The sequence below is a fragment of the Urocitellus parryii genome, chromosome Y (assembly GCF_045843805.1).
Source record: "Urocitellus parryii isolate mUroPar1 chromosome Y, mUroPar1.hap1, whole genome shotgun sequence".
Lineage (NCBI taxonomy): Eukaryota > Metazoa > Chordata > Mammalia > Rodentia > Sciuridae > Urocitellus > Urocitellus parryii.
Window position 1 is genome coordinate 33,616,334 of NC_135548.1, and position 19,981 is coordinate 33,636,314.

Below are 19,981 nucleotides of genomic sequence, written 5' to 3' on the forward strand. Positions count from 1 at the left end.
CAAATTGTGCATAAATGTACTTTTTATAAACCTGTGTTAGATTTTTCACTCACCCAACTCAGCAGCATCATAATCATCATGTTATGTTCAATAGATTTAATTTTTTTTTCTTTTCTTAAAGACAGCATTAAGCTTTTTTACATAAAGATTTGAATAAGAAATGTAATTATTTTTAAAATTACCAATATTGGCATGCTATATTAGAAATTGTTTTTTTCAAAGTGTTCTCATTGACAGTCTATGATTCAAATTATTCATATTTCCTATAATATTTAACCATTTTCTTTTCATTGTAGAGTCAGTAAATTTGGGTGATCCATATATATCATGTATCATTTATTGACTAAGCTATTTTTCTGTATTTTGTTTTCTATTATTTTATGTACCTCTTAGTTGCCATTTACCTTTATAAAAAGAATCTTGGTTTGAGGAATGAGTGGATGAAACATTTTTGTTTTATTTTCTTTATCTGTATTAGGCTAGGTCTAGACACTATTTGATAGATCTTTTGCCTGAAGCTTGAAATGTGTTGTCCACTTTGGGTGGACTTCGTGAATTTTATATCAAGATGATTTTCAAGTAATGTGGTCAGACTTTGATAGTTGAGGGTGTTCCTCCAACTTTCATTCTTGGGAAAAACCAGAAGGCAGTATAGCACCTAGGAAAATGTTTCTTATGGGATAACTTGAACATACACTCTCAAGAATTTTCCTACTGTCTTTCATCTTAGATTTTGAAGACTAAGCACTTGTTTCTGAGTCTTTCTGTTTTCCCTTAACTTTGTTGGTCAACTCTGTGTTTTGGTAGAAGGTGACCCTGTGGTATATCCACTGCTTTTTTCTCAGATACATTTTAAATAGGCCTAGCTTCTAGGTGTCTGTGTTAGGAAGAAGAATCAATTTCAACATTTTATGGTTTAGAAAAATTTTCACACTATTCTTACTTTTGGCATGATAAATTTGCAATAGGTTTATAAGATTATGTGTTTAAGAAATACTTTGTTTACTTTTAACTTATCTGGATGTGTGTGTATGTGTGTGTGCCCCATTGTACCCATACTTCGAATTTTGTTTCTTGCAATGTTTTCTTGAAAGTTATTTTTATGGCAACTTGTTAAATTTTCAGAAGTGAAATTTTTAAAGTAGTGTTATACTGCATATTCTTCCACATAGTAAGTTTGTGGGAATACTTTTTTTTCTTCTCTTCAACATTTCACTTTTATTTTAACCTCAGAATGGAATATTGATTCCCAAATCTTCATATACAAATTTCAGCCATATTTTTTTTTATTATTTTAAGTCCCCCTTCAACATGGATCTTTATTGACCCACATTTTATTTTCTTGCTATTCGTGGGGATTTTTTTGCCTTTTTTGCATTTAATCAAACTATCATAATTTTATTTTTGAACTATTATCAGACTTTTGATTCATAAATATTTGAAAACTATGACTTTAGGACCTTTTTATTTGTGTAAGCAGACAACATTGCAGGTGAAACATCTTAACTTCAAGGATTTTCCTATAGTTTTCAGTAACAAACTTATTTTTCAACACTAAGTTGCTCTATAAGAAATTTGTACAATAGAGAAACTCCAGAGTTTGATAGTACTGTCTGTCTATATTTTATTCAAATGAGTTATACAAATAAAAAAATTAAATAGTATGCTGGCAATTATGGCTGATTGTACATTTTTTTCTGTTATACCTAATATTTTAGAGAATTTGATTCTTCACTTGCAATATTTATGTGCTAAGAAAAAAAAAGAAAAGGAAAAGCCAATACTTAGAGTACTAATGTTTGTATTGAAATACTTAAAATGAAACAAAAATGAAACATTTTTTTAATGCTTTTCTCTTTTTTATATGTATTCTCTACTCTCCAAAAATGATTCATTACATTAAATTTATGTGTTAAAATTTAGTATGAAAAATTATTTTGTTTTTAGCAATTAATATAATAGTTTCTAAATTAATAAATCAATGATTTTTATTTTATTTAAGAAATTTCTATTAGAAATATGTATTAATTTTATTATCTTTAGAAATATAAACAGTAGTAGTTTGATAAAATATTACATTTTATTGTTTTGTCTTTACTCCCTTGTTTTAAAAATGTTGGAGTTCTTCCTAAAGCTATTTGGATAACTGAGTAAAAGTGACTTTTTAAGTGCATACTTGTGGATTTCAATTATATGTCTGTGTTATAAAATTTGAATAAGGATGTGTTCTTTTAAACCTTTTAAGCATTGTTCTGTTTATCTTTCTATAACAGTATTCTTTATTTTTCATTAGAATACATTCACATGTATTCATCATCATATAAAACGAGTGAATTGAGTATTTTTTCAGCAAGTCACATAGTCATCAGCTTATTTTTCTTAGCAATTTTCTTTCCACTTCTAGCAATATGAAAAAGAAATTCTTATGATTTTCTCCCATTTGATAAAATGATACATAGAGATAAAAACCAGGAATGTGAAGTATCTAAAATACTTGTTATCTGGGCCAAATGACTGTGACTTTGATGAAGTTACAGACATTGATATATAGATTTGACACCTTTCCTTTGTATTTCTTTCTATAAAACAAAATCATTGATGGTATATGTAAGTTACAATCTAAAGAAATGTGATTTTCAGGTATTTGCAAGCATTTTTATGCATGCATTGTGTAAAATCACATTGCATATCGGTGTAAGGAATTTGTTTCCTTTTGAAAAGCAAAGAAAGAATTTGCTCATGTTATAGTTTTGATCATGAGGACTTTATTATTTTCTTTGACTTGCAGAACATTCATGTTCTGGTGCATGTTTTGGAGTGTATACTAGTTTGTGTTTCCCATTTTAGCATGTGCTCTTATAAATTTTATATACTGAATTTCCTGAATGAAAGTATTTAGAAGTGGAATTTCAGTGTTAATGAGCAATAAGCATGAATAAGGCTTCTAGAGAATATAAAACAGATCAGCTTTGTAATGTTTTTTGAAAAGTTGCTGCAGTAGCTGCATGCTTGAGATTTGGGTTTTGTTGAGTTCAAATGTAAATGCTCATTTTCCATTAAGTACTTATCAATGAGGACATTTCACTTGCAGGAGAAATGTTGCAATTCCATGTGATAAGAAAACCTCCTGGTAGAGGAAATGTTACTGTTAACTGGAAAATTATTGGACAAAATATAGAATTCAATATTGCTAACTTTACTGGACAACTCTTCTTTCCTGAGGTAATACCACAAAGAAAAGTTTCACCATAAATTTCTAGGAAAAAACAGTGTTGAGGAAAATGGGATAGAAATCAACATCACTTTATTGTAGTTATCATCAGTCTCTCTTTTCACACCTATTGGTATAAATTCTTCTTTGATGATGTATGCATTCTTTTTCTTTTCATTTTCACTTTCTGAGTATTAAGTCAAATAGTTATTACCTCTGCCTGTGCACTACAGTGGACTTTGTGTAACTGACATCTCTACAACATTGGTATCTTCTTTCCCTTTCTTCATTTTTTTTCCTATTCACCACTGTTGTAAAAATCTCCCCAACTTACTGCTTTGTGTGAAGGTTTTAATAGTGCTCATGAGATTATATTTACATTAATTAACTCAGCCTTCAGAATCTTCCACACTTAGCTCCTTTCTGCTTTAAGCCTTGTTTCTCATGTCAATATTTATTATTTAATTAATTTCATTAATTCACAGACATGTTTTTTTAAATGAAAATATGTTTAAATGCATGATTTATAAGATTAATATAATGAGGAGATCGTTTATGTTCAGTAACAAAACAAAGATGGATTTCTTTCTTTTTGACATAGGGGACAATGAATCAAACAATATTGGTGCATTTGTTGGATGATAACATTCCTGAGGAAAAAGAAGTGTATCGAGTCATTCTGTACCATGTCAGTACACAAGGTAGTTCAGAATTCAGATTTGAACTTTTTCTTTTCAAAAAAGAAACGGTATTGCTTTCTGTATTTCTAACAATTAAATATCAATTTTAAAAATGTTACTTTAAATATTGTCTGTTCCATAGAAATGTTAGATCCAAAAAACACTAGCACAGGATTGGGAATACTTTGTGGACAAGTGAAAAAAACTCTAAAATGTTTTGCTAAATAGTTATTTATGGAATGAAATACATTTCAAGGGTAGACAATTTTGAAATTAATTTTATGTCAACAAACTCATTTGGATTTTAGACCAAGTATATAGTATATAACAATTCAAATTTAGTCATTTTTGAGTAGACATCTAGGTACTTTCCTTAGATTTTACTCCATTTCTGAAATTCAGATAACAAATACAATCAATAATGACAATAACATATGCCAAGTGAAAACTTCATGATTTACTCTCTGGAAGGGTGGATGGAATGCAGGATCTTTGTCACCTGGAGATTTCTGTAGAGATGTGACAAAGGAGAACCCTTTCTGGTGACTTTAAAATGCTTTAGAGTGGGGATATGTTTTACATATTTAGATGTTAATGCCAAATTGCTGTTAGGTTTCCTAATGGGGTCCCTGATATTTTTAGGAGTTCCACCAGCAGGAATTGCTCTGCTTGATACTCAAGGATACTCAGCTGTCTTGATTGGGAAGCCAGTGATGAACCACATGGAGTTTTAAATTTTGCTCTTTCATCAAGATTTGTCTTACTGCAGGAGGCTAACATAACAATTCAGCTTTTCATCAACAGAGAATTCGGATCTCTGGGTTTGTATTGCTCTAGAATGAATGGGGATTCTGGCAAGGGCTTTCTAAGTATTCTACTTGTGTGGATAAAGCCATTACTAAACTAAATCAGCGAAAGAAAAATAATATTTATTAGTTTGGTTTAGTACTTAATAACTTCTTTAATTTTAAAAAGATTCCAAGGGAATTATCTATTTGCACAGAAATGATGTGTTACAAATCTCAGTAGCATGTGGTAGGAGGTGGCATGTGGGTTCACTGATAACACTGGGCTTGGCTGGGCTGGCTGTTCTCCATGTTTTTTATTCTTCTCCTGGACAAGTAGAAGCACAAGAAAGCAAGTGAAAACCTTAGGTCTAGGCTCATGACTAGCACATCATCAATTTTATTACACAAACTCAGAGTCCCCAGGTGGGGTTTGTATGCCTTACCCAGAAAGGGCCATCGCTGATCCTCACATGGTAAAGACTGTGGAAATAGGAAAGGCCAAGGAATTGAGGTCAACATTAGAAGTTACTGCAGTTGCTAAAGGAAAAGCCAAGGACAGAGTGAGACTTATTTAGAAGTTTAAATAACTACAAAACCTTTTTGAACCAATTCAATTAGGAGCTATCAATGTTACCTATAGCACCGTTCCTGGAATGTTGAGTCTGAAGAATCAAACTGAGGGAAATCTTGCAGAAGCAGAAGTTGATTTTGTCCCAGTAATTGGCTTTCTGATTTTAGAAGAAGGGGAAGCAGCAGCAGCCATCAACATCACTATACTTGAGGTAAAACTCTCTTGTTATTTTCCTGTTATTATAATAAACCTGAAGTAACCCCAAAGTAGAACCTGAGAGGATATCCTAAAACATATTAATATTCCAGGAAGAGATTTCTACCAAACAGTAGAAGTACAAGTCAGCAAGCAAAACATGCAATCCCTTTTTAAGTAATGAATTTCATGAAAGCTAAGATAATGTGATAATTTTTAATTCTCTCTATATTAAAACATTACTCTGCCTTTAATATAAAGTTGGTATAGTTTACAACTATAATCTCCAGAAACTCTTGAATTCATTTCTGTTTCATTCCCTCTTCTGGTTCAGCTTATTATTTTTCATGAATTTTTTTTTTCAAATCACACAGAAGTTTCTCCTCCTGTTTAGATGGGCTATCCTGCTTTTGTGCTTTTGCTTATAGAAACATCTTGTGAAAAAGAGAATTTCCTCAGGGAAGTTCCCTATAGGAAGAAACTGGCCTAAGAGGTTCCAAAGGAGCATTTTGATTACTCCAAACAATTTATTGGACCAGCATATCCATGTAGGTCACAGTCTTTGTGAGTAGAACCTATTAAGTTAGAGACAGCAGGAACCTCACTAGAGACTGATACCATAAAATGTGATTATGGTCAAGCTTAAAGTAATCATTGGTGGCCGAAATTGTACTTTAAATAATTTTTCATATTGTGAACTCCCATGTTGATTTAGGGCTTGGTGTTTCAGCTACTAAAATACATTTCCAAGAGGTTTATAAAAATAGTATTATAGTGAGATTAGGGGATGGTATGTAGTGGAGTATGAATATTTCATTTGAAAAAATATTTTTCAATTTACTATGTATTTTGGGGGTTCCAGTTTTAAGAGCTTCTATTCTCTCAGGGTCTTTTATTTTTATTAATTTAAAAGTAGGATAAGCCATCTGAAGTGAGTAGCTTTTTTGATTTCTGTGGCACTATGAGCTAAGGTAGTATTATGAGAATTCCAAATCTATAAAATAAAAGGTAATATTATATCAGTATGTAACAGGTAACACAGGATTTGACAAAAATCACAGGCAAGTCATCTTTCAAATGTCTCATCTGTTAATGTAACTGAATTTAAGTAAGTGGATTATTCCTTAGTTATGTTAGTTTTAAAAACAGAAAATATATAGCCATTCTTTTCTTCCCCCTATAGTCTAAATTTTTAAACCTGGGTTTTCAGTTTCACTTTTCTTTCTCTCTAGCTCTTTACAACATTTTCTGCTCTTTTGAGTAGCACTAGATTAAAACACTGCAGGTTTGTTAAACAAAAGCAATAGTTACACAGTGTGTAACTATTAGTGGTTGGCTGGTTCCTCCTGACATGGATTTTGCTTAGGCACCAGCCTTGTTTTTCATTGGTATTATGTGGTCTAATGATTACTAATAATAACTATCACTTAAAAAGTATTGTCTGTAGATCATGTACTCCACAAACATTATTTTAAATTATTATTACAATCTCACCCCAAAGTAGCTATTATTTCTTCCATTATAAATATGATTGAATTGGAGCCTTAATATTTAAGCAACTTACCTAAAATTATAGAATTTTGAAGATCTCTTTCATTGCAAAGCATATATGTAATGTGTGTGTGTGTGTGTGTGTGTGTGTGTGTGTGTGTATTATAATGATATCATTCTATCCCTCATTCTAAATATTGTATATTATGGAATTTAAAATGTTTTGTTCATGTTATATTTGAAATAACCAGGTTTATATATTTATATAATTGGTTTGTGTATTATGTAGGTCTAGGCTGAAAATATATTATTAAGTGGTTTCATACTGTTCAATCTATATAGCTAGGTATAAGTTTAATACTTCTATTTTTTTTCCAATTTAGATATTTTCTGCTGCAATTTCATTTTGATACTTTCTGTATCTTTGATGCATATATTTGTAAGACAACTTAAAAATAGCTTTTGATTTGTAATTCTTTTGAAAGCATAATTAAAGGAATTTAATGGATATAATTTTTGTAGGATGATACACCTGAACTAGAAGAATATTTCCTGGTGAATTTAACCTATGTGGAACTTATCATGGCCCCTGTAACCTCTTTTCCTCCAAGACTAGGTATGATGGCTCTTTTGTTTGCTTGTTTCATTTTACTTCCTTCCAGTGAAGTAAAGTAACTTCATTTTTAATCAGAAGTGTGTTTGTTCATTTCAACTATGTGAGCTTTTTACATTTATTTTAGAGAGCAGCATTATTGTGGTTTTGGGCATTGGATAGTATAAACACATTTAGAATTACTATGTGGTGGTCTTTACATTTTACAACTATTTTATAAGCAAATTTGTAATCCTCAAAATAGAATTAGTTCTATTTGGGAAGGCATTTTATTTTCATGTTCTTCAAACATTTTAATTAGCTATTTTCATTTGTTCTCCAACTTTCAGGTGATTTTATTTTCTTTTTGGTAAGAGATCTTTTGTTTGTTTGTTGTGTTCTCTGATTCTTTTTTGACCTTTGATCTTTTTCTTTTCATGCTTTAGAAAAGACTCAGTTAATTCATTACAGACTAAAAGGTAAAGTTTGAACTTTGGTATAGATTTATGTAGATTCCTTTAAAAAGATGACTTCCCATGTTGGAGCAAAAACTCCTGTTTGCAGTTTGAATGTTTTAGTATTAAAGGATTTTGTCTGAAGCCTGTGTGTGTGTGTGTGTGTGTGTGTGTGTGTGTGTGTGTGTGTGATGGCCCACTAGGGGGTGGGGGTGAGTAGCACAGAGGGTGCCCAGCTCCATGGCCCCATCATGAGGGTAGAAAGAATATTGCACCCAGGGGACATTAACCTGGTGAAGAAGAAGCCTGGGCAAGCCCAGTGGCTTGAGGAACAGCATTCCTTATTCACATCAGAGACACATTGTGACAAGTTTGAGAACACTGAAAGGAAGTAATTAGTTTCCTACATATTATTGTTTGACAAATTTCAGATCTTTTGCAAAAAAATAGAAAAGTGCAATGACTTGGCTGTTCCATAGAGTCTGATTATATGATAAACATTTTTCATACTAAGAAAACTAATAAAATAGTTCCTGTTTCTGTGATATTCATATTAGAGGTGGGTTGAGTAGGGGAGTGATGTTCAATGCATTATGATGCTCCTATTTCATATGATTTCAGTGACAAACTGCTGTTACTTACATCTTCTCATTTTAATATGACCAAAATCACACAGCTATGAAATGGCAGGGCTGGGATACTCTGATGGGCACAAATCCTAGTTTTATATTCTCTCTTGGTTTTATATTCTCTCAGTATTGCTCTCTTCAATCTAGAGAGAAGTGCATAAACCCCTACTCCTTTCTCTACCTGTGCAGCTGTCACAGGCAACCTAGACTAAGGAAAAGAGCAAATATTAAAAAAAAAACAACCAACAAACATAAGTAACAGGGTTAATTAATATTTCAAGACTGAATAGCAGGTATTGGTAACATATTAAGCTTGATGGACAGAGTACAATATAAAAATGATAAGAGAAATTCACTTCAATCTTAGTCTCTTTTTTCATTCTACAAAGTCTTCTTCTTCTTCTCCTTCTTTTTCTCCTTAATAGAAACCTCATCTTTCTTGCTTTCTGATTTGTGTATCCCTGTCCTTGTGTCTCTTTACCAGACCTGTCTCTGTCTCTGTGCCAATCCTGGTCTGCCCTTCTCTTCTCATTTTTTTTACCTCTTTTTTCTTCCTCTCTTCTCCTTCCCATCTGAAACAGTTCTATTACAGAACAGAGGTGCCAAGTTTTAAATTTTATTAAAATAATAGGAGAAGCTCCATAACCTTAGTTGCTTATTATTTCATGCTGTTCGTGGTTGATTTAAGTTTTATAAGTCAGTGGCTCTTGTTAGCAAAGTGGTCTTTTTCAGATGTTAATAGCATTGGTGCCTTTGTAGTCTTAAAATCGTTTGAGTAATATCAGCAATATTCATATTAGGAATTATATAATCTCATAGGGACTATCTTTAAATTCTAGATCAAGCATAATAAAAATTTAAAGTTTAATAATAAAACTTTATACAAAATTTATAGTAATAAATTTGTATTAAATACGTCTGCATATTTTTCAGATTCAGAAGGCTTGACTGCACAAATCATTATTGATGCTAACAATGGTGCCCGAGGGATGATTCAATGGCAGCACAGCAGGTGATCCCAAGGCTCTGTGAGCCCTTCTCCAAGCTTCAGATCTTTTACCATCTACCAAATAGAAGTTCAAAATAGGAAAAAAATACTTTCTTTACTTTCTCTTTCTGTTCTTACAGATTTGAAGTAAATGAAACCCTTGAAAGTGTAATATTGGTAGCTCACAGGAGTGAAGAGGCTCTTGGCCATGTGTCCTTGTTTGTGTACGCCCAGAATTTGGAAGCACAACTGGGGCTGGATTACATCTTCACCCCAGTGGTAGGTCTTGACATCTATCCCAGACGACCTTTATGCATTATTTTAAAATTACTGTTCCCTGAGAATTATAGTGACTTATGTCCTACGTAAATTGGTACACTATTATATAACCCAATTCACAGTAAATTAGAACAGATATTCATGTGGCAAAATAATTTTAGTATTTTAGTAAGTAATATAAATTTAGTCTTATTGTAACAATTATTCTGTGCAGATTAATTTTTCTATTGTAACAATTGGTATTGGAGAATACAGATCTTGTGTTAAGGAACTCATATCATTAGATGACCTTCTCAAAGTGTTTCTTATCTTGAAATTTTTATCCTTTATTTCATTGTGTTTAACTTACTGAAACACTTTGTGTTTTAAAAACTTTTTACTTTGTTTCTTAGTAACTTTTTCCCCTTAATCAGATGTTCAGCTTCTTCTTTTCCTCCACAAATTTTACTTTTAAAATAAAACACTGTCAATTTAAATAAATTAAGATAGCTAATTCTTTGTGTTCGAAACTATATTGTTTCATCCCAAACATTTTATTAAAAAATGTTTTTTTTAAATGATATTATTCCTTTTAACTTTTAACCAGAGTCTTCATTTTTCTGATGGAGAAAGACATAAAAATATAGAAATCATGATTCTTGATGATGACATTCCAGAAGGAGATGAAAAATTTCAGCTCATTTTAACAAATCCTTCTCCTGGACTGGAACTGGGGCAACAGACAATAGGTATTTGACAATTTCTTCTCCATAGCCACCTCTTTCTCATGCTTGTTTCCCTAATTTGGGGGAGAGACAGATTAGAGAGACTTCATGATTTCTACTTAGAATAAAAAAAACATTTTAAATTAGGCATCTTGGAATTCTATGTCAGTGTTTTTGAATGGGTATATTTATGTAAAGAACAAAAAAAGAGTTAGTTGGTACTAAAGATACTATTGAGTCATTTCCACAATTTAGAATGTTCAAAACATGAACAGAGAGAATACAGAAAATATGTCTCAAGTGATGGCTATAAAGGAGGAGGAGAAAAATAGGTAAAACAAAATAAAGGGAAAGAAAAAGAATGTATAAGAGAATTTGACTGTGAGAAGAAAAAAAAGGAGAGAAAGAGAAACAAGTAAAAAAAGAAACAAAACAAAACCAAAATTAACAAGACAAAAACACAGACCCTTAAGGGTCAATTCAAGGAAAAATAAACATGTTTAAAAAATGCTAAAACTGAGATAAAAAAAAAAAAAACAAATGTATGTATGTATGTATGTCTACCAACGAATCACTCCAGCAAGAATACATACACACATGCACACTTAAAGAATCATCTCCACTTAGGTGTTTCAAAGTGTTGATAAAGGTGGATGTCGGTGCCTATCCTCAACTGTCATTCTGTTTCTTCTTGGGCTATGTATTGAGAGTAAGAGACACAACCTTGGTTGGGGTTTAACTCCTTCCTCTTTTTGTGTTGTTCACTAAACTGCCTACTGGGTTGGCCTAACATTGAAGTTGTCTGAAATAGCTTTCAGCTTCCCTGCTTACCATTATAAGACAGGAAGGAACGGGAAGTACTATCAACTGCAGTTTTGTGCAGACAGATAACATTGATGCACTCCGAGTGTGGAGCTTCTGCACAGTCCTAGTAGTGATGTTCTGGTGGCTAGGGCTTAGGTCTAATCAGAGCTTAAGGACTTTGTTGAGTATTATCTTCCCTGGAGAACACACATTCCTAGTGCCAGGCTGATGGCAATCGCTGCCAGGATCTCAGGAATCTCCCTAGAATTCTATTTGTAGGACAGGAAAGCCAGTCCTCTCCACGTGTTTCACGTCTCTATAAGTCTTACACACTCTGTTGCCCACAAACATGGCCTTCCCACACTTAGTCCCTAAGTGTATTCATACCCACTTGTTCAGTTTCATGACCTCTTCAGCTGGTTATGTGAGCCACCAGACTCAAAGGGTTAGTGAGTTGCACTCCCCTCTGTATTTCTTACTTGAATCACCATGGGTACAATATTCTCCATAACTCTTGCATTTGTGTTCTACTAGGTACACGTTGGGCCACATGATGGGACATTATGGCAGTTCTTGTTTGATCTTACAGGCTTCTGCAGCAGCAAACTGCAAGGTGGCCTCCTCAAGATGACTTCCATGTCAGGTTGAGAGAAACAGATTTCACAACAAGCACATTTCAAACAAGAGCCTGTTGTGCAGCCTCTGGATAGCTAAATTATGACTTTTTATCATCCATAGGTTTTTCCATGCCAATAGGTTGTGTCTCTCTCTATATATATTACCCCTCCCCTCTGTGGCCAATTAGTGCTGCTGCTGCTGCTGCTACCAAGTTGGCTCCAATGTACTCTTTCTTGTTCTTTGTTCAATGCATCTTCATTTCTATGTTTCTAAGAGACCATGATTGTCTAAAATTGAATTTCAGTTCCCTTTTTTTACCCACCTTGCTGAGAAGCAGTTCTCCTGCTGCTTGAGTGTGGAGTCATGGAGCAACTGGAAATGCAACCTTCCTCTATTCCACTATCTTGAATCTCTTCTAAATTTATATTTCAAACTCTTATCATATGATAATTTTTTTCTTGTATCTTGTTAGTAGACAAGCATTTCATTTAAGGATGAAAGTTCTGGACCTTCTTTTCCATTACCTTTGCCTGACGGATAGCTCCAGGACATGTTGAGCAGTAGCAGTGCTGGCAGTCATCATTATCTTGTTTCTTTCTTTTTTTATTGTTATTATTAGTTGTTCAAAACATTACAAAGCTCTTGACATATCATATTTTATACATTTGATTCAAGTGGATTATGAACTCCCAATTTTACCCCGTATACATATTGCAGATTCACATTGGTTACACATCCACTTTTTTACCTACTGCCATACTAGTGTATGTGGTATTCTGCTCCCTTTCCTATCCTCTACTATCCCCCCTCCCCTCCCCTCCCATCTTTTCTCTCTACCCCATCTACTGTAATTCATTTCTCTCTCTTGTTTTTTCCCCTTTCCCCTCACTTCCTCTTACATGTAATTTTGTATAACAATGAGGGTCTCCTTTCTTTACCATGCAATTTCCCTTCTCTCTCTCTTTCCCTCCACCCTCTCGTCCCTGTTTAGTGGTGATCTTCTTCTCATGCTCTTCCTCCCTATTCTGTTCTTAGTTGCTCTCCTTATATCAAAGATGACATTTGGCATTTGTGTTTTAGGGATTGGTTAACTTCTGTTTTTACTGGGAATGTTTTCACTGTTTCATCATTAAATTTGGTCTCTGCTGTTGACTTCTGAGAGGTAGCATCACATCAGGTTGACAAACCTACCTTCCATTCTAAGATTGCAGAGTATTTTAATATAATAAAGGAATATGAAATTTTATGTAATGCTTTAAAAATTACCTCTCTTTAAAAAAAAGGAAAAGGTACTCTTAAAATGATCACTTGAGGTCGAGAGTTGACCTTCTTTCCAATGACATATCCACACTCATTTCAGCATTTATAACAGCCCTTCTTATTTTCACTTATCATTGAATATTTTTGATTTGACAGCTGTAATTACCATCCTTGCTAATGATGATGGCCCTGGAGTTCTATCATTTAACAACAGTGAGCACTTTTTCCTGAGAGAGCCAGCAGCTCTCTATGTTCAGGAAAGCGTTGCGGTCTTGTACTTTGTTCGGGAACCTGCACGAGGACTGTTTGGAACTGTGACAGTTCAGTTCATTGTCACGGAAGTGAATTCTTCAACAGAATCCAAGGACCTGACTCCTTCCAAAGGCTATATTGTATTAGAAGAAGGTGTTCGACTCAAGGTACAGTATGCAACTTTAATGAGGATGAAGCTTATAACTCTAATATTTACAAAATATTTTTTCCTGCATCCTCAAAAGAAGAAAAAGATATTTCCAACTTAGGTGAGAAATAAAGACGATTAGATTATTATGTGACAAGTGCTAATGTACTATATAATATGTATAGAGGGCAACTGAAGGAATTTACTATTAATAGAGAAATATGGAAATAATAAAAATACACATTTTTTTTATTTTAAATTCCAAACTTATTTAAATGGTATACTTCACTTTATATGTAAAGCATAAGCCAAAAAAGCTCCCAGCCTCAGTCAGTCATTTCTTTTTGCTATATTTTAATTAAGCAGCATGTAACTGCTGCTTCAAACTGTTTGAGAATAGGAATAGTGTTTTAAAGAGAAAAATCCTGGATTTGAGATTAATTATGAATGTGATCTATCCTTACATAAGTTTAGTTTCCCAACTTATTTTTCTATATATTTTCCATTCCTGTATATTGATTTTCTGTTCCTACTAAACTTTATTTTTAAAAATATAGTTGAAGTTTAAATTAGTTCATCGAATTATCTTTAGACATTTTTCAAGCTAGCTAAAATACTGCTTTAAAGAAATACATTTGGGGCTCGCCTGGCATGTGTGCGGCCCGGGTTCGATCCTCAGCACCACATACCAACAAAGATGTTGTGTCCGCCGAGAACTAAAAAATAAATATTAAAAATTCTCTCTCTCTGTCTCTCTCTCTCTCTCTCTCCCTCTCTCCCTCTCTCCCTCTCTCTCCCCTCTCACTCTCTCTTAAAAAAAAGAAATACATTTGCAGCCCTTTCCTCTAAACTAATTCATCTAACAATCAAATAACTTTCTCAATTTTAAGTTTTTGTAAAGTTCAACATATTTTTTGTTCATTTTTTAAACGTTCTTCCAAATTTAAAATCTTTGATTTCTTCAAAGACACACTTAAATTGTGAAAAATACAAAAGTTCAAATTTGAAGTATATTAAAATTTGTCATTGCTTTATTCACATTTTTCTCTTAATAATTTTTTTGTAATTTAAAATGTTTAAAATTTTTTTACTGTAATATTTTGTGTCTTTTTCTCGGCGTGTATTTTAGTAATACTTTCGTTCATTTGGTAAATTAAACATTAGAGAAAATTAGATTAAATATTTTTGGCTCACACAACTGTTTTTGCTCCACGTTTTTATTTTGACATATAAATAGTAAAATGCACCAATTCCAAGCATATGGATTAATGATTTTAAACATAGTATACACACATATAATGACCTGTATTAGTCAGCTTTTCATCACTATGAACAAAATACTGATAAGAACAACTTAGTGGGGAAAGATTTATTTTGGCTTAGCGTTTCAGAGGATTCAGTCTGTGTCATCGGGCTCCAAGGTAGAATCATCTTGGTGGAAGGGTGGAGTTGAGGAAAGCTGCTTAGCTTATTGCACCCGGGGAAAACAGAAAGCAAGAGGAAAGTGCCAGAGAGAACCCAGACCTTTCCAGGAAAACCTCTATCCCTTGTGACCCACTTAATACAAGTAATCCATTCAGCCATCAGTGGATTAATCTACTGATGAGATCAGAGCCATCATGATTTATCACTTTCCAAAAAGTCTACCTCTGAGCAGATGAGACTTTGGATAACATTTCATATCCAAAACATAATACATCCACTCAGATTAAAGATATTAACATTACTATTACCCAGATGGTTCTCTTTGGCATCTTGCCTTTTCAAGAGGAAACCACTTTGTAATGTTTTAATTGACTCATTTTTGCTGATTCTTGAGCTTTGTATAAATAGGGCCTTATAGTATCTATTATTTTGTGTTTAGCTTCTTTCATGCTTCTTTTGTGTGGTTGTGGACATCCGTAGCTGATCCTTTTTTATTGTTGAATAGAGTTTTGTGGAACAGATCACCATTTATTTATCCATTTTCCTGTTGATGAACATTTGGGTTGTTTTCTAATTTGTTCCTACTATGGCTTTTTTGTAATATATATATTTTAATTGTCAATGGACCTTTATTTATTTATATGTGGTGCTGAGAATTCAACCCAGTGCCTCACACATGCTAGGGAAGTGCTACCCCTGAGCCAGAACCCCAGCCCCTCTACCATGGCTTTTTAATGGTGAATCCTAGACTACAAAGACATTAATGAAGTTATATAGCCAGAGCAGGATAAAAAAGTATCCCAAAAAAGGACATGAATTTAATATTTTAATATTTTATTCTGTGTTATTTAAAAATGTCATTTATTTTTTAGACACTTCCATGTAGTGTACCACAGTGTTGAAAATCCCAAAAGTAATAACATGAAAATCCCAGAAGTAGCTATCACATTATGGGGACCATTATTAAATAAAAAAGAGGTGCTGTTTTTTGAAAGACATTATTTTGGTTTCTAAAATGTTTAGTAAATTTCTCGGTATGTGTTTTGCAAATATATTCTATTCTAGTAACTTTACTTTTTTATTTTGTTTTCAGGCCCTGCACATTTCTGCTGTATTAGACACAGAACCAGAAATGGATGAGCATTTTGTTTGCACCTTGTTTAATCCGACGGGAGGTGCTAGACTAGGGGCTCAGGTTCAAACCTTGATAACAGTATTACAAAATCAGGCCCCTTTGGGGCTGTTCAGTATTTCTGCTATTGAAAATAGGTATAATTTATTTATAAGAAAATGTCACTTCTGAAAATAAGGAAGAAATAATTTTTGACATAAGAAAATGCAAAAGAAAATTGAGGTGTGATTATGTAAAGTGGACTTTTAAAATGAATTCCAGACTTAACCATGGCCTGCTTAATGGTGTCATCAGAATTCTTATTTTCTCATACTTCACACTTCTAGGAAAAGGCCTGCATTATTTTGTGATTTTAGAAATAAAAAGCAAGAAAAAATATAAAATATACTTGGTCACTGAATCCAAATACATGACTCTTTAAACATATTAAAATGATTATAATTATAAAATTTCCTTTGGAAACTGACAGATATTTATATACAGTATATTAAGAGATTTAGTTTTATTCTTATACTAAGAATTTCCTGTTTTTTCCTGTCAGATGTTTTTGATTTATGAGTGAAAAAATTCAAAAAAGACAGTTTTAAAATGTGTAATGTTAAATTACTGATCTTCAGTATTTTCTGATTATAAGTGTTGCATTTGTACTTAAAAAACTCCATAAATGAATATTTTCAAGCACACATTTGTCTTGAAAATATTCATGTATCAAATTTGTGCATGTCATTTGGGTTGTATAAATGTAGAAGCATATTAAGCATATACTGGTAATGTGACATATATTTTAAATATGTAGAAATTATATTCTTTTTCTGTTTTCCACAATTTCAGAGCCACTTCTATAGATATTGAAGAAACCAACAGAATGGTATACTTAAATGTGTCGTGTACTAATGGCATTGATTTAGCTGTGAGTGTGCAGTGGGAGACAATATCTGAAACAGCCCTTGGCATGAGTATGTTTAGTTTTTTATGAGAAAAAAATGCTGTAACTCAGAAATGTTGCATGTATAAGATTTACATTATTTCCATGAATTATAATTTATGGGTTTATTAAAAATGGGAAACAGATATTTAATTTTATTACTATATCCAAGAATATTTATTGAGTGCCTAGGAATGTTACTGAGCTCATGGAGCTTAGAATTTAAGGTGTACCAAAATAATAAGTAAAAATCAATGTGGAGGAATCAATTATGCAAAGAACTGGGTTGGAGGAACCTGGGAGACACGAGGGGGAAGCTTTAGAGGCAGGAAACTCAGGCATAAAAGGACATGTCATAATTGAAGAACCTCAGTGAATAGGGAGTACAGAAATAGGGGAGATGCAGAGATCATTGAAGAACTTGAGAAATATTTTATGGATGTCAATCTTTTATCCCAGAGTTAATGGAAAACCTTTGAGTGGTTTAGGCATGGGGAAGATGGTATGGTATGATCATGTTTGCATTTTTAAGTGTTATTCATAGGACCGTGTAAAGAATTGGTTGGTATAGCAGAGAAGAGAGGATGCATGGAGATGAGCAAAAGGGCAACAGATGATGGAAGTTTAGAGCAGGTGATGAACTGGGTGCAAGGGTGAGGGTGAGACCCAGATGACTCCTAGTTCCTCAGCTTGTGTGGTAGGATAGAGTGTCTTGCCACTGACTAAGAGATGTGTGAAAGAAGGCTAGGTGTTGTTTTGGCGAGGGAATTAAAATCTGTTTTAGCACATTTTAAGTTTGAGTTCCTTTTGAGAAGGCATTTATACTCAAAGGAAGGTCTCTGCTGCAAGATAGACTTAGGGATCTGACATGTGTTACTGTTTTTAAAGTCATGGACATTGATTTAACAATCTGAGAAGAGGAGCTCTAGACAGAGAAGGGAAGAAGACCCAGCCTGAAAATTGAAAAGCATCAGATTGAATGGCTAGGGATAGCAGAGTGATCTCACGAAGGGGATTTGGAGACCTGGTGAGAAATACAGGAGAAAACAGTAGATTGCAGATACTAGAAGAGTGTGTTAAAGGGTGGGAGACGGGCTGGGGCTATTGCTCAATGTCAGAGTGCTTGCCTAGCATGCCCAGGGTCCTGAGTCCAAACCCCAGTGCTGGAAAAAAGAAAAGAAAGAAATAAAACATGTTTTAGCATATTTCCCTTTAAAATTACAGTTAGCAAGTATTTATATTTAAATAGACCTTGGGAAAGTTCATATGGCTATAGAGTGAAGTATTAGTACTCCTTTTGTTATCCATAATTGTTATTTTAAGTTACTATTTTTAAGTTTTCTAGCCTCTTTCTCTCTCTCTCTCTCTCTCTCTGTCCCTGTCTCTCTCTCTCTCTGTCCCTGTCTCTCTCTCTCTCTCTCTCTCTCTCTCTCTCTCTCACACACACACACACACACACACACACACACACACACCATGGGGAATTCATTTGTATTGAAGTCATTAGTCTCAATGTTTAAATAACAAATTAGAGCAGATAAGTTTGAGAAGGAATTATGCACTGGTAAATAATGATTTATGTTTTTTAGGGGGAATGGATGTTGTCTTTTCCATATTTCAAAGTTTTTTTGGACAAGCCAGTTTCTGGCTGGTGTTTCTTTACTTTGGAAGATTCAGTATATGGTATAATGTTAAGAAAATCATCATTTACTATTTACCGATGGCAAGGGATTTTTATTCCAGTAAAGGTAAACATTGCTTATTTTTTTCCACAGTGCACAAAATAAAATATACAAGTAAATGTGAGATACATTATGAGTTAACTGTTTTTTGTAATTCTCATTTTCTAGGATTTAATGATACAAAATCCTAAAACTTGTGAGGCCTTTAAGATTGGTCTTGCCCCCTACTTTGTAATTACTCATAAAGAAAGAAATGAAGAGAAGTCTTCTGTTAACAGTGTGTATACCTTCACATCTGGATTCCAGTTATTCCTGGTAAAAACAAAATCTTCATTTTATATTGCTTTACCTAAAAGAAATTCAGATTTGTAAGACTGATCTAAATGGATGACAATGTATATTCTATGTTAATGAGTAACAGAACTTTTTGCAAGTTGATACAAATTGTAGCATGTATCTTAAACGGGGGCTATTTTTGTTGGCTTCAAATGATGTATGCTTATGATATATGCATACCTAGTGATCAGAATAGTTTTAAACATCGAGTCTTAAACATCAAATACTAACTCATTAGTATAATATTTAGTGCCTTTCTGAGTTAAACTCTTTAAATTTTTATTCCCACTTTTCTGTCTTCCTTGCAGGTGCAAACAATCATTATTTCTGAGAGTTCCCAAGTAAGATATTTTACTTCAGACAGTCAAGATTATTTAATTGTTGCAAGTCAAAGAGAGGATTCCGAATTAACTCAGGTTTGAATCTTTGAAAATGAAGATCTCCCCAACTTTTAAAAAAATATTGTAATTGAAAGTTATGAGGTAGGGTCTAGAGATTTGGTATAAAAGAAAACCATAGTTTGTGGTAAAGTAGTAAAGGAGAATATGAATATTTATTGGTCCCAATTAACTTTTAAACAACAGTTATGAATATTATATGTTCTTCAAGAGCCAAAGCAAATGTAATCATAAACATGAACATTTAATAAGAATTTAATTGAGTTGGAAAACATTATGGAGGAAAATCACACAGCTAGATAGATGGTATCACTAAAAATTCATGATTAACATTACCAATTGGGCACTCAGCATCACCCCAGAAATTTCACATTTTTCTAGCACACTACATCTTATAATCTCCTTAATGCTTAATTGA

General features: G+C 33.1%; 1 protein-coding gene across 1 annotated transcript in view; it reads left to right on the forward strand.

The window, feature by feature from the left end:
• The window catches only part of LOC144251031 (adhesion G-protein coupled receptor V1-like), a 55,029-nt gene that overhangs the window by 12,902 nt on the left and 22,146 nt on the right, over positions 1 to 19,981 (forward strand). The window contains exons 4-17 of the mRNA XM_077794157.1: positions 3,092 to 3,222; positions 3,813 to 3,912; positions 4,534 to 4,712; positions 5,298 to 5,461; positions 7,459 to 7,552; positions 9,546 to 9,624; positions 9,741 to 9,879; positions 10,466 to 10,607; positions 13,422 to 13,684; positions 16,184 to 16,359; positions 17,054 to 17,178; positions 18,737 to 18,895; positions 18,998 to 19,144; positions 19,474 to 19,581. Of these exons, the coding sequence (XP_077650283.1) occupies positions 5,333 to 5,461; positions 7,459 to 7,552; positions 9,546 to 9,624; positions 9,741 to 9,879; positions 10,466 to 10,607; positions 13,422 to 13,684; positions 16,184 to 16,359; positions 17,054 to 17,178; positions 18,737 to 18,895; positions 18,998 to 19,020 (1,329 nt within the window). The 5' untranslated portion in view covers positions 3,092 to 3,222; positions 3,813 to 3,912; positions 4,534 to 4,712; positions 5,298 to 5,332 and the 3' untranslated portion in view covers positions 19,021 to 19,144; positions 19,474 to 19,581. The remainder of the gene's footprint in view (positions 1 to 3,091; positions 3,223 to 3,812; positions 3,913 to 4,533; positions 4,713 to 5,297; positions 5,462 to 7,458; positions 7,553 to 9,545; positions 9,625 to 9,740; positions 9,880 to 10,465; positions 10,608 to 13,421; positions 13,685 to 16,183; positions 16,360 to 17,053; positions 17,179 to 18,736; positions 18,896 to 18,997; positions 19,145 to 19,473; positions 19,582 to 19,981) is intronic.